Source organism: Tinamus guttatus, unplaced genomic scaffold (genome assembly GCF_059628265.1).
Source record: "Tinamus guttatus ecotype Peru unplaced genomic scaffold, ASM5962826v1 Tinamus_guttatus_pri_ptg000085l, whole genome shotgun sequence".
Taxonomy (NCBI): Eukaryota; Metazoa; Chordata; class Aves; order Tinamiformes; family Tinamidae; genus Tinamus; species Tinamus guttatus.
Window position 1 is genome coordinate 1,629,707 of NW_028288619.1, and position 15,399 is coordinate 1,645,105.

Sequence of the window (15,399 nt, forward strand, 5' to 3'; positions counted from 1 at the left end):
GTAGTATATTTGTGAGAACATTTGACAGAAATAATTACGACAGTAATTTCTTCTATGTTTTTCCATTTTGAGACAATTTGCAGTGGGCTTTATTTGTGAAATAAAAAGTGGAACTGTTTTATCACGGACAATAGTTTTGATGTTCTTTTAATTTCCTTTGAAAACCTCTCCCTCTGGCACTATTAGCCATCTTCCCAGCATTTCAGTTGCTCACCCAATCACCTTGCATATCTCCATAGGCAATTTGTTTTATAGAATCATAGAATGCTTAAGGTTGGAAGGGACCTCTAGAGATCATCTAGTCCAACCCCCCTGCACACGCAGGGTCACCTAGAGCACGTGGCACAGGACTGCGTCCAAGCGGGTTTGGAAGATCTCCAGAGAAGGAGACTCCACAACCTCTCTGGGCAGCCTGTTCCAGTAGCTGTTCTCTTCACTACCTGTTCTCAGCCCTGTGTCAATAACCCAGAGAGCACAAGTTAACTGTTACAATGAGGACAAGCAACAACAGATTACACTGCTAAGTATCACACATAACAATATCTGCTAAAACTACTTTCAATCAAAAAGTTCACAGTGATTAAAACAAACGGTAGCAAGTAAAGTCAGTCATGCTTTCTTCTAAGATTACAATTTAAGGGATGGATTTTCAAGATTTTAGAAATCAAACAGATCAAAGAGACTTTAACTTTGTGGTAACAGTGACATTTAGCTCTTCTGGAAAAATAGAAAGAAACGGCAATTTCTAATACATAGAATTATCAACAGAAAAACAGTTTAACTTGTTTCATGTTTATATTGTCTTGTCCCAAGTAAAAAAGTCCCCAAACAATCACGTAATGTCAGTATCCTAACAAAAGCAAGTTCATTCTTGCATTATTCAAACCATCAAATGCTCACTTTTCTGTACAGCAAATACTTCTCAAACTGAAATATTCATGTCCTGCTCATTTGTACACATAGCCACAGCACTATTGGATATGGGGTAATGTCTTTTAGCTCTGCTCATCCCTTTTTTAACGCATAACAGTACAAAATACTCCAGTTCCAGAATTAACTAGGCATCAGTCAGACTGTAAATGTCCACCAATCTTTGTACCCAAACTTATAAGTCTTATACAGCTTTCATAATTCCTCTAAGGACAAAATCATCAAACAACTACTCTTCTTCTGATACTCTTTCAATTTAGCTATGACTACATAAATATACGTGCATAAAATAAATGTTTTATTGGAAAATATAGCACGTAAATCTCTTACCTGCAGCTCGGTAAAGTATTTTAGGCTCAAAGAATATGCATGGATTTTTGTCCTCTATACATGATAGCAGCAATCCTTTGGCCTGAACAGGACTTCTTGGAATAACAATCTGTAAAAATATTTTTAAACAGTTTAATTAATGTAATTTTGCTACATGCCTTATCAACTAGCACTGCAGTAAACAAAATAACAGTAATTGGTTGCCTTCAACAAAATTATGTAGACTGAGCAGTCCTTAGATACAAAATGCATTAACATAAATGTTACATTACTATGATGCATACTAACTTTTATCTTTATTTATTTATTTTAGTTTTGTTCATTAATGAGGCTTGAATTGTTCACTTCTGCAGCATGACTTAAGTGTGTAATGGACTTCCCTCAGATTAGGTTGAACTCACAGGTTTCATAACATTTTGAGGTAGATAAGAACCTGCCTGAAGATAAGAAAGCCTGTCAACTTCAAAAACTATTAAAGCATTACTTCAGTAAATTATAAATGGCACACACAGATGACGGATTTTTTTTTTTTTTAGCTAAGCAATCCCGAGTTGTTTGCGTAAAGATTCAAAGCGCCAGGAAGGTCTTCAAAGTTAATTCAGGCAAGTGAAAATTGAAAAAAGCAATAGTTAGAGTTGACTTCCTTTACTCATGTCAGAAGTCTGAAATCTGTTGGTTTTAGAGTTTCAAAACTACTTAAAGCAACTATCAAATGGGGAAAACAATAAGTAGGGGCTCAAGATGTCATTTAGATATTGGAATAAGTACAAGGTAATAAACAGGAATGCTTTGCCAACAGAATAGGTAATTATGGATTAATTTATAACTATTTTTTTCTAAACAAGGGAGATCTATTTAAATTTTAACAAAACATTTAATAACTGACATAGCCTAAGGAGATACACAAATAACATCATTCAGTAGGATTTCCTGTTTTAAAAGCATTTCCTTTATACATTTATGTTTAAATCAGAAAATGGAATGTATAATGTATAATGTACAAGCCACCACAGACACAGAGGTTGATAGTAAGGAGAAAGATGGCAATCACATGATTTGACAAAAACAAAAGGAAACATAACAATACATAGTGAATAGTCACACACATAAGCACTAAATAAAATCTTTATTTAGATCTCAGCAGTAGAAATTCAGACAAAGAGCTGAAGCTATTACTCGCTCACAGCCTGGCTAAGATCCTGTGTAGTATAACCACAAAAAAGCATAATAGAGACAACCGAGTATTACTGCTATTGCAGAAGTCACTGCTAGAAACTCTGCTGGAATACTTTGTGACTCATAATGTGTTTTCAAAGAAAATGAAGGAACTGTTACCAAAGAGCTGCATAAATTATTTAATCTGTCTTCAGTAGTTTAGTTCGTTTAGTCTAACAAAGCAAAGACCAAAGAAAAACAGTAGTTCTGTTAGTACATGGAAGATAAGAAAATAAAGAACAGGTAAGTTTTAGACAGAAGTTGGTCAGGACATTTAAACTGGAAATACAAAGAAAGTTCTAGGTGCTACAGCAAAAATTCTGGTGCAATCTCTCAATGGGATACAGGGAGTAAACAAGATAGTTTGAGGAGACAGTTTGATCCATTGAAATGCCCCTAAGAGCTGACAAAAGACACAGTCATCCAGTGCCCTTGCCATTCCAGCAAGCTTGGTCTTAAGCACGAATAATTGGTCCCCACTCTGAATAGTTGGGGTTGTGCAAACACTACGTTGCCTGGAAAACCTAAACCTCATCTTACACCTAAGGAAAAACAGTATCACAACCTGAAGTCAAGAACCAACTGCATATCCCTGAAGGAAAGCAGTTTTGAAAACTGTCCTCCCCAAAGATGCATCCTACCCTCCCCAGTTCGAAACACGTGGCCTAATTTGAACACAGTATTCACAGATTTGAGACCTCAGCACAGGCACCAGAAGCACAGCTTCGCTTGGGTAGCAGAATACACATATCAAGGATTGGGTATGTATGAAAACTGGCATGCAAATCTGAAGATAAAACCTTCACTGAATTAACATTAACATACCAAGACGTATCTACGGAATACACTTCATATATTGGTAAAGTAGTACAGTGAACAGTATAAAAACAGTGTAATAGTATATAAACGGTATATAAAACATATGAAGTGCATTAACAAGCATCCTTGCAATAATTAAAGGAGCATAGGGTTTTAAAAGATGCAATATTCAAAAGACACACAGTCAAATACTTCTTTGTTCTTCAGGAATATTTGTGCATTGATCCATCAGTTCAGAATTTTACATCTGCTCTGAGACACAGCTATTAGCTGTAGCGAGGTGCACTTCAGCTAAGAAACTTTTACTCCGAGTTCCTTCAAGCCCTCAGCAACCTTCTTTTCACCTCCTTCCCTACGGCTCCTTCAACACATAGGTTTTCCAGAGCAGCTCCAGCAAGTCACACACCAGCATGTTTTTCTGCTATTCATATTTTCTCCTTTTTACCCTGCATGTGCAGGGGGGTTGAACTAGATGATCTATAAGGGTCCCTTCCAACCTTAACAATTCTATGATTCCATTTACTCGTCCATCTCGTCCTTGAGAAAGTTCGGATTTACAGTATATGATGCTGACCTGGAAGGTTATTTGCAATATATGCATCTACACTGTGCAGTAACACCACATTGTACTAGATTAGAAAGGAATTCTTATTCACCAGACTGGACCACAAAAATCCCATCATTTTGTTTGGTATAAAGATTTAAGAGTCATCCGTGAGATAAACATGTATTAGCTATATCCATCATCAGTATCTCACTGAATACTAGAAGTTAAATAGCTCTCCTATATCAGTCTTTATACAAGTTCAATAAACCAACTGATTCAGCTGCATTGTAGAAGATTTTGTAGTTTACCTTTGTCTACCTAGGTAAATATTTTTCAAGTTCAGTAGAAGAATACAAAGGCAAGTATTCACCAAGAATACTTGGGTGAACTAACGCTTTGAGTGCTCTATGCTGTGCTTTTTAGACAAAATTCTATTTTCTTGCCCCACTTCCCTGTCTACAATTAGACAGGAATTATTGGACAATCGATTTAATGGACGTTTTCTGAACCAAGATTTCTTTGCAATAAGTCACTTGATTTAAAGCCTGTTAAGTTTTCCAGAACTGCACTGACAATTTTTCCTCCCAACACATACTGCTAATTTTTCCTAGATGCAGCAACTAAAGTCAGAATCAAATCTTTGCTGCAGTTTCAAAACAAGTCTCTAAAGCACCTGAATCCCTGAAAGTGTCTTCAGGGAAATCTTCTGTTTCAGTTCTGAATTACTTTCAAGTCAAAAGTTGATATGAGATATTCATGAAATACTGTGCAATAGAGCAACACTCAAAGATTAAAAAATACATTCCGTTTCTCAAATACCATGAAATCAAATGTGAAGTAAGATTTTGATCTGGTGGTTCTAGTTCGCACAGGTTTCTGGACATCATAGGTTTGCTCTTTTGTTTAAGGAAAGAAAAACAGGCAGGAGAAAGGACTACAGAGTCCCTCACAGGAGTTATATCTGAAGTTTTGGAAACACCAAAAAATCACACATAGACAGTGTTTTAATGCCAGATATACAAAGAACACCTGTCTTCAAGCCCACAAATACTATTTTTGCTTCAAAGACATGCAGATTAATCAACCTATGAGTCATTTCCTCAGTGGACTGGATTCCAATTAATCCAAAAGTACAAGTCCACAGACAAAACTTTACTGAGGAAAAATGGACAGCCGGCAGAGCATATGCTCTTAGGACACACGTATTGACTTGAGATGACAGGTCCCGCCCCTATCCCTCCACCAGGAAGTCACAAATTAATTCATATATATTGACTTGATAATGTCTCTAGGAAGAGAGAAGAAAAAAAAAAGTTAATATTAGGTTTCATCTTGTTTACTATACTGGACAAAAGTAAAACATGTTTTTCAAGTGCAAAACAAAATACAAAATGTACTAATTAGGTTCAGATTACTTCAGTGATGACTATAAATTCTTAGCTCTGGACATACTTTATAAGCTAAAACTTTATAAATAGTGTTCATTTAACATATTTTGATGCAAATTTTTTGTTGCATACTAGGCTACTACATTTGTCTTAATGCAAGTTATGACTTGAAACTTCTATCCGTTCTCCTTCACTTGAAGGAATCAAAACAAATTAAGAGTGACTATTACCTTTATTCCTGGACAGTGAGCAAAAAAAGCTTCAGGACTTTGAGAGTGATAGAGGGCTCCGTGGCCCACGCAGCCCCAGGGGGCTCGGATGGTGAGACTGCCGCAGTTGAACAAATCTCCGGAGCGGTAACGATATTTTGCTGCTTCGTTAACAATCTGGGGAGGGAATTAAAAAAAAAAAAAAAGAAAAAAAAATGGCTTTTCATATGCTACAGTAACATTCAGTCCATTACCTTTAACCATGTATCAACTTCTGTAAAACACAGGATATATTTACACTATCTGCTTCATGCATGTAAGAGGACCAATTCAGAAGCAAAAGACTCCTGTTAAGTCGGGGGAGGAGCGGGCATTTTCCAAGAGAAGCAAGGCGACAATTCAGACCACTCAACAAAGGTGTCTCAAGAGTAGCCCTACAGCCCTGGCCTTTTCCTATGTAAGTCACTATACTGTCCACCAACCCAGTTCAAAGACTCATTTTATCGAATGGCCATGCAACAGGCTGCAACAGCATAAAGTGGAAGTGGGTCTGAATTTGTGTGTCTGCCTAAGCCACAATGGCCACAAAACCAAAAATAAAAACAAACCATACAACACTGCCTTCAAACTGCATTATCATCTGCATTATTTATTCACCCTTCAACCTGGACCCTGTACATTCTAGTTTATTTAAAGCATGTATTAAATACTAATAATATGGTTGCAGATATCTTTGCTGAAAGAGCAGACAAAAGACAAGTATTAGTAGTATTGGAAGAGTCATTTAAATTAGTCATGAGTTTTTTACTTTATTTACTCATACTAACCTGATCAAATGCTGGAAAAATGTAATCAGCAAACTGAATTTCTGCAATAGCCGTAGCACCTGCAACAGCAACTCCAATCCCAAACCCAACAATTCCTTGCTCACACAAAGGAGTGTTGAAAACTCTGTCTTTACCTACAAAAGAAGAAAAAGAAAAATCTTTGACATACCACCAATAAATGGAAAACACTACCTTTAGGCCTGGAAATACTCAAGCTACAAACAAATCCTCTGCAGTTAAGCATATAACTTCAGATGGGCTTTTTTCATGGTCTAGGGACAAGTAATAATTCTTTCACTCTGTCTCGTGACAGCTCTGAGAAAGATAAGAACAAAAATATGCAGGCACAGTTGATGTAACTTACAGTGTTCTTATTAACATTTCAAAGAAAATCATTTGTTCTGATGTGCATACAGATAAGCATGAAACTCATGCTTGTACGGCAGGAGTACAGAATACTTACATACTTTAAAAAAGGCTTAGAATAGAGAAGTATTTTTTTCCTCAGTCTGCCCACGATGAACACAAGCCGACTGACCAAGGCACCTGCACGAGAGCCCCCGTCGCTCCGGCAAGCAGCGCCCAGCGCAGCAAGCTGCAAACCGCACGCACCGGGGCGGCCGGCCTGTCTGCAAAGCAAGGGAAGGTCCCTGCTGTTGGGGCACAAGGCAGGAACCTCAATATTCTGTTTTCTACATCTAACTTTCACCTTTAGAGTGCAAAGAAGTCATTCTACCCCAACACACGTCTCTGCCATTTTCAGGTTGCAAACATGCATCAGTCTAGAAGATGACTGAAGACAGATCTCCAATTCATGAAATTAAAGCAAAAAGAATATAGGAGATGGTTTTTAAGGCCACTACAATTTATTCTGTACAATCTAGGGACAATGTTTGCTAACAGTACTACCCCAGCAGATGAACATGAAACTTAGCAATGCTATTAAATTTCCCTTTCTCAGCACCGAGAAAGGGGCCGGTTTCCATAGGCGTCTATTACTATTATGCACAAATATGCAAAGACTTCTAACTGGATGGAAAAAAAAGCAAGCATGTGACACAGTGGCTATGCAACAAGCTAACAACAACTAAATAAAGAAAATAACAAATTAATAAGGAAAATAATTACAACTATACCTCCCATTTTCAATAGTTGAAAATTGATACATGGGAGAAAGGAAAGATAACAGAAGGTTTTAGAAAAGAAATGACCAGAACTGAACTGTTATCCGCAGCTCTATGTCACTGCTCGGACATGTGCTTTAAAGAACACACATGCTTTATGTAGTCTTCCCAGTTTCTTACTTTAAGGGTTACTTTGTTTGGGAGATTTTGGGGGCTGGGACAAATCATGAATTAGTTTTCGGCTCTCCCTCTAATTCCTCCCTTTTCCTCCCAGCAGGGACGTGGCTAAGACACTACGCATTTAATGTAGGGTTAAATCAATAAATAAATAAAAGCCATCCAATGATACTAAAATTTTGGCATTGTCAATGAGGCTCCCGAAACCATCACAACTCTGAATGGCTACCACGACTGCAGGATACTCCACAACTTTGCACACAACTTAGTAGAAATGTTTTCAAACTTCCTAAAGATTTGGGGTGGAGGAAGGCAACATTTCCTCAACTTTGCCATCCTGAACTTCTACAATTTCTATTCATTTCTCATAAATCACTGTTTCCAACATAAACTATAGCAACCTTGAGTAATTTTAAGACACACGTGCACTCGACCGCTTTTTGGTTCAAAATTAATTTCTGAAGACCTTTTAGCTTTCTTTTCCTCTGTCAATGCCATTGAAAAAGAGTGTTACTGTAGATAGCTCAGTAATTAACAAAATTATTGCATAGCTCTTGAAATAACCTATTTTGTCATTCAGATGTCCATCAGCCAAGTGGTATGAGTCTGATCACCTCTGAGTCACAACAAAGTATCTTGCAGATCAGAGAACACCACAAGTCAAACAAGCAACTACCTCCTGTTCGCAAGATGTATATGAGCAAGTTGGTGGAAATTTCTAGGTATGAGTCACCCCCACTGTTTCACATCTCATGGGAGGAGGGGGAAAAAAAAAGAAAGAAAAGAACACTAATAATTTCTGTAGATACTGTGACTGAAAGCAGCCTATAATTCCACAGACTTAAAATGACACATGGAAAGAAAATGACAGTAGCATTATACTACCACCTAGTGCTGCTGTTTTTGGAGGGAGATTTTGGGGTGTTTTTGTTTGGTTGGTTGGATTTTTTTTTTTTTTTTTTTTTTAAAGTAGTGTGCCTTAGCATGCTGGTATTTCTCTGTTCATCCTGCATTAATACTATTAATTTGCCTGGCACTGTATCTGCATATAAACAGATCGAGCCCTGAAGGTCTTACTTTATAAATGAGGAAAAAGACAACAGAATGCTCCAAAAAATCTGGAGGTAGGCAAGATCTTCATTAGAAAACATAATTTGCTTTTATTATCTCCATAAATTATACTCACTTCTTATAGACACCCTTCAGCTTTATGGCTGAGGATTTCGATTAAAATGTTTCAAAACATGCATGAAAAAGGAATTACTTCTTCCCTTAAAGAGCTGACAAAAGGGAGAGCATTTCTATCCCATGAGGAGTATCCCTGACCTACAGAGGAGGCAGCACGTTGTCCTTCTGGACCATTTTGTTCATGTTCTACCAACTCTTGACCAATAAGTGTTACTTTATCACTGCTCAGGTTGCCAAAATTGAATTTATGGAGCCAAGTCATAAATGCAACACAGATACCATAAGAATAAAACAGGGTGGCAAAAGATTACAATCACATAAGAAAAAAGATCTGAGATATTCCCGCGTCAGCTAATAAAAACTAGAACAATAAATGAGCAGGAAGAGTTACCCTCAACGTGTGAACCAAACGGTTACTTGACTGCGATCACAAAGCAACGCGGCTGGTGGAATAACGCAAGGGAAGTGTCAGTACAGAAAGTTATGGCTTGTTACACGGAATAAAGAGGATGCCAGGCAGAGGCTTTGATACAGCCATTCTCTGTGAACACCAAGAACAGCAGGGAATTGAAAACAGACAATAGGAACAGGATTTTCAGTAAAAAAAGCTGGTAACCAGAGCGCCGATTGCAGAAGTAATTAGAAAACACTTAAAATTAGAAGAGACCGATATAAAAACATCAGTTAAATTCAAAATAAAATAAAATATGTTGAAACCAAAGTACTCAATCACTATTCTCTTTTTCTCCATATAAATTTCATTTTAACACAAATTTCATTTTAACACATACTAGCTTATTAAAATACAGTTGTAAGCCTGGTTTAAAGCTCTACCACAATTATTTAAAAAATAAAACAAGAACAGAAACAAAACAATGAGAACTGAAAAGGGCCCAGAAAGGAAAAGTCAGATAGATAAGCTTACTTAATCTTACTCTTTGTTCACATTTCTTTTGACAGTAACCTGAAATACATCATATACTGGTTCTATAAATACATTTATATCGTCCCCTCATAGCAAAACGTATCTGAACATCTAAAATGAATTGCAACTAATAGTCTATAAAAAGCTTTAAATTGACCGTTTGATATTAATTTGAAGTAAGTGCATTGATTTAAAAGCATTTTGGATCTACCACACTACTATTCCTCTATATGATCTGAAATATAAAACACCCAAAACACTTTTGAGATACTAAATTACAGACAGCATAGTGCTATCAAAGTAGTATGATAAAAGAAATGAAGAGAAAACCAGTAAAAGCAAATATGAAATAGAACATGACCGTTATAAATGAACAACTTGGAGGGCCTAATTTGGACTTTCAGAACCAAAGGCTCGAAATGCTAGAGCTTGGAATGGTAAAGACAATTACCCGGAGTCAACCAAAGGAAGAGGCAGCTAATACTAACGGAACAAGACCCCTACTAGCCAGGGACGTTTTTAGTTTATTTTACTGAATTCACATGCAGAATAATGATACTCACTTTTTCTTACAAGCCTGACTTAAAGCACAACTAGTCTACTGTCAGACAGGAAAGCCTAGCTATAGCCTTGGATAGAATTTCAGGAAGTGTTTTTTTTTGTTTTTCATAAAACCCGATCTTTTAAGACAAGACCTTATACACATGATTAGAATAAAGCAAATTTATTAATTTCCCTGAACACTGAAAATTGTATGGTATAGTTGAAACCATGCATTTTTATTTACACAATATGGAAATTATTAATAAAACTAACACCAACTATTTAAAAACACTGAAAAAGGTATGAATCCTGTGGACTTTCATGTGTTTTCAAACTATGAGAAGGAAGCCTCTATTGATAAAGTGGTCATTCATATCACCCTTTGCAAGCTGCTCACTCATCTGAAATCCAGCTAATAACCAGAGACACTTTGTCTCCTCATATTTCATTTCCATATCAATGAAGGAACGTTTCCTGGAAGGCGCCCGTGCGTCAAGCCGCTCCGAACGAGCGGACACGAATCCCACACACTAACTTCTGGCTGCGGGCGACGGCGGCGTCTGCGTTACCAGAAACCACCTGCGCCAGCCGCGGAGACGGGCACCGCGCTCCCCGGGGCCTGGAGCCTGCTGGGCAGAGCACAGAATCCCAGAATGGCTGCGGTTGGAAGGGACCTCTAGGGAACATGCAGTCCAACCCCCTGCACACGCAGGGACACCCAGAGCACGGGGCACAGGGTGGCATCCAGGTGGGTTTGGAAGATCTCCAGAGCAGGAGACTCCACAGCCTCTCTGGGCAGCCTGTTCCAGGGCTCACACACACATCCCGCCCCTCGGCCACCCGAGCAGCTTGGGGCCCTTCTCCCAGCACACAGGGAGGCAACCTGACAAGCTGGCTCCGTGGAAAAGGGATGATTCTTTCCGACTCTTCATCCCCAAAACGAGGGGGATTAGGCGCACGGTAAGCGAGGAAATAAACACACTGGAAGCACAGCTAAGGAAAGCAAACCTGACGGGATTAAAAACTTCAGGGAAAGAAAATCAATAGCTGATTAAAAGCAATTTTTAGCTCATTCCTGCATCTTCCTCTGAATGCCTATGTTTGAAGAAGTCAGGCTCGCCCGCTGGGATTTTCCAAACCCCGAGTTAAACACTACGCGCAGTACCCCACAAAAAGACGAGTCACCCCTGACCCTCTGCCTAAGGGGCACAACTTTTAGACAGCCTTACAGGCACGTTCTTGTCCTCCAAAAATACAAAGTTTCATAGCAACCTAACAGAACACACGTTTGCAGACATATGCAGACGATTACTGCGCATTAGTGCTTTGGCCTGCTTCATCCTTATTTGTTCCAAGCAGTCAGGAAGAAAGTATTTTAGCTTTCAATATTTGCAATGAAACATGTCCCTGCTTTAATTTAGTTTCAAAAATATGACATTCGAATGATAGCAAACCTTCCATACACTAACATACCACCAAAGACTCCAATTCCAATAAATTTCACACTGCTCCCTAAAAACCTACCTTGAAAGATCTGAGTGGATTAAGGTGGCGAAAACCTTTTTTTTTTTCTTCTTCTAAGCCACTTTTACATCACTTCTGTTAAAAAAGTGTCTTAAAGAAAACAATGGTAGTACTGACTCTTGTTATTAATGAAGTTTTTAATATAACCGGGCAGCATTATATTTGCCTGGTAATCATTAATTTTCATTTTAGAAGTTCATGAGAAGTCAAGTAGAGGAGTCCACCAAGCTCACTATTAACTGCACCAGTCATGGATGCACATGCAGAAACAAAGGTCCAAAAAGAAACGAAGTGCCTGCAGATGAGTTTCTCTGCTATTCACTGGAGGATAACTTTGTACAGGAAATTCAAATAGAAATGATCAAGATCTGCTTTTAGAGAACTGTTCAAATCCTGCAATATCTAGGATATTTCTCAGATGAGTGCCTACAATACCTTTTTAATAAAAAATATAAATACAACAATTTATGCAGTAATGAGACTTTACAGATCCCACAACCCCTTTTAAAGGTGCAGTAAGGATTACAATTAGTATCAGAGGAATGGAAGATGACAAGTGCGAGGGCCAATATTACTGCAAGTAGCCCAGTAAATTCAATCTCTGTTCTTTTAGAACTCCTAACATGAAACTGCTGTATTAAATTGCTACTAATTTCATCTGTGCTAACACTCCTTGTATTTAAATCTCAGTCACAGGTCCTCAGCTTCAAACTGATTTTGCAATAGGCACTCTTCTTCTGCAGCAAACACCAGGAAAACACATCAGTTTTCCAACTGAAAGTGCAAATTTAATATGTACATATCCAAAGTAAGGCATAATTTTTGCATATGCAAGGACATTTTACCTTTCTGTTTTGAATCTATGCACACAATTGCACTGAGCCATTTGAAAAGCCTTTTTTTTTTTTTTTGCATATATGTCCATGTTAAAATAGACTATTTCACCTTCTTAGTAGGCAAAAAGCAACCCAACGAAATGACAAGGATTTAATTAAGTATATCACAACTTCTCATAATCTCATGATGAAGATCTGCACGGACCGAGTCCAGAACCCCTAATTTTCCCAAATGTCCCCACCAGACTTCAAGAACTCAGTGACATCTCTTACCAGCTCAGTCCCCTACACTCATTTGGCCAAGCTTTAGCTATCATTTGAGTCAATGGAAAGCCTTGAGTGCAATGAGGTGGGTCTGTTATAGGAGAGGCATACACATCCCTGTGCAAAATCACTACACACTATGTATCCACGGCCTATGGTTTCCAAAAAGCTCAGAATTTACTTACTTTGAATAACAAAAAATATATATACAATCTTTGATTAATTAGCAGCTAACTCCATGGCAGACTTCTACCACTTTTCCCTTAACTTTTCCAAAAGTCCTGTTCTGACAACCAGATACACAGCTGAGTCAAAAGAAGGTATTCAGAAAGCTGTGAATGACAGAAAACGGGATCAGAACAGAGATGCATGTGCACTAAATTAGTTGCTTCCACTTCTGCTGTTGCAAAGCCCCTGTTAACATGCCCTAATCTTCCACAAGGGATAGAGACTTCTTAATCCATAAAAACTTTTACAAAGGTCAAATGACACATAAATAATCTTATTTAGTTTCACCTCTTTGCAGCACTCTTAATTTTCATTTGAGAGAAAAAATTTAGCACAAAAAATTATGTATTCTTAAGAAGCTCTAATTACCATGGTACTGCCCAAAAAAAAGAAAAGGATGTGTTTTAGAAAACAGCAACTCCTCCCAGGTTTATCCTGACTTCATTTGTTCCACTGACAGAATCAATGATTTTGAAAAGAGCAATTCGAACAAATACGAAATTATCAACTGCTGAAAGGTCGGTTTTACTTCCAAGTCTTCTCTGATTACTATTTTCAAGGCATTCCTATGTTTGAACAGACCTGAATATTTGAAGCACCAGCTTTATTTCCAAATGTTCTCAATACACCATTCTCTTACTCAAGATAGTACATTTTTCTTCCAAGCACTCAGTACTTTTACTTCCTCCCCTCCAAGATGCCTTTAGGAAAAAAAAAATACTACATTTTTATTTAATCGACAACCTCAGAGAACTCTTTTGGCAGTGTATCTTTTTGCAGTGTAAGAGTCAGGAGAAGTGCTGCATTGCAGTATTAGCAAATCAGAGGATTAGGACCTGTCTCCTCAGCTGCACCTATGATTTGCAGCTACACAACTGCAAGTTAAGAAGAAAAGTTACTTTCTAGAGGACAGCTGACAGAACATACACATAGAAATACTGTCTTTCCATCTTACCCTCGAATCAACTCAAGCTGGACTTTGCATGAACTGTCTCTCTTATTCTTACCTTTAAGCATCTAAGAAAATGCTTATAAATTATAATACAACACAGTATTTATTCTCCGCTAGATGTTACTTGTAAAATTTATTAAGTCCCTAAGCTGTTGATAACAGGAACATAACATTAAGTATCTGCTTAATTTTCTGGCTCACGGCTCCTGGGCAGGGGAGAACACAGGAAAGTTTACCAGCAGATGGACCTTCCTAAAGCAAATGCAGAACTCGCTCCCAGTTAAGATTTCCTGCTGTTTGTGACAAACTAGTATCGAAACAAAAGCTAAAGAGTTGAGCAGTAACAATAAAAAATGCTGTGGAATCTGCTCCCTTCCTAGGCGGGAGGGGAAAATGGGAGGGCTTGGGTTTTATGCAACTTTGATGGTCTGGAGATTTGTACATCTGCCATTTAACTCCTCCATATTGGAAAGGAAGAAAGTATTTTTAAAAGTCAAGATTTATTTTCAGGTACCCATGAAAGAATGATGCAAAAAGGGAAACTCTGATTAGATGAAAGGAGAAAGAAAGGTGCCCACAGCAATAGCCAAACATTGGAGCAGGCTGCCAGACAGCTTGTAGAATCTCCATCCTTGGAGATTCCTGGAGATATTCAAAACTCACCTGAACAAGCAACCTAGCCTGGCTCTACCCTCAGCAGACATTTGGACTCTATGACCTTCACAGGTCTCTTCCAGCCCATTATTCCATGATTCATGAATATCCCAAGCAGGATGACTTGTCAAATGTCCGGACCTGCTGATAGAAGCATTCTATGATATTGATAGAACAGTATCAATCTAGTTCCACACTATTTGAAAGATATTCACCTAGCCAGTCGCATCAAAGGGGCAGATTTGCTTATGTAGGGTTTCTCTTTACTGTTGCCTGTGCAGGTAGCCCACCCTCCACATTGATAGTACTGGTTCTATGAGATAGATCTGAATGAACTCAACGCAAAGAAACAAAGCTCTATGCCAAGCTGCACTGAGGAATACAAGTTCATCCAGGAAGGACCAACAACAGCCCTTGCTCACCAGCTAAAAAATTTTGTTACAGGAGAAGCATGCAGAAAAGCAGAGTGGACTTGCAAGCTATCACAGAATGCTCCCTTCTATTAACTAAGGTTTAAAACTGACATCTACCAAACACCTATAAAAACTCTGCTTCAATAGCCTGGGTACACCACCTGGACGACAAAGCAAGGAAGACTCACAGAACCATGAAAAACAAAAGGCACCTTCTTCAATATCTGTCATATAGAAGTATTTTACTATAAATTTGAAAGCATGCTAGATCCATTGCAAATTGTGAAACCGTTGCTTTCAACCCAG

The 15,399-nt window shown here is 38.1% G+C and overlaps 1 protein-coding gene across 2 annotated transcripts in view; it reads right to left on the reverse strand.

Annotated features, from left to right (window-relative positions):
- Positions 1–15,399, reverse strand: part of BCKDHB (branched chain keto acid dehydrogenase E1 subunit beta) — a 112,793-nt gene that overhangs the window by 84,839 nt on the left and 12,555 nt on the right. For both annotated transcript variants that reach the window (XM_088520300.1, XM_088520301.1), the window contains exons 4-6: positions 6,266–6,399; positions 5,460–5,615; positions 1,261–1,369 (exon numbers count right to left, since the gene is read on the reverse strand). In XM_088520300.1, the coding sequence (XP_088376426.1) occupies positions 1,261–1,369; positions 5,460–5,615; positions 6,266–6,399 (399 nt within the window). The remainder of the gene's footprint in view (positions 1–1,260; positions 1,370–5,459; positions 5,616–6,265; positions 6,400–15,399) is intronic.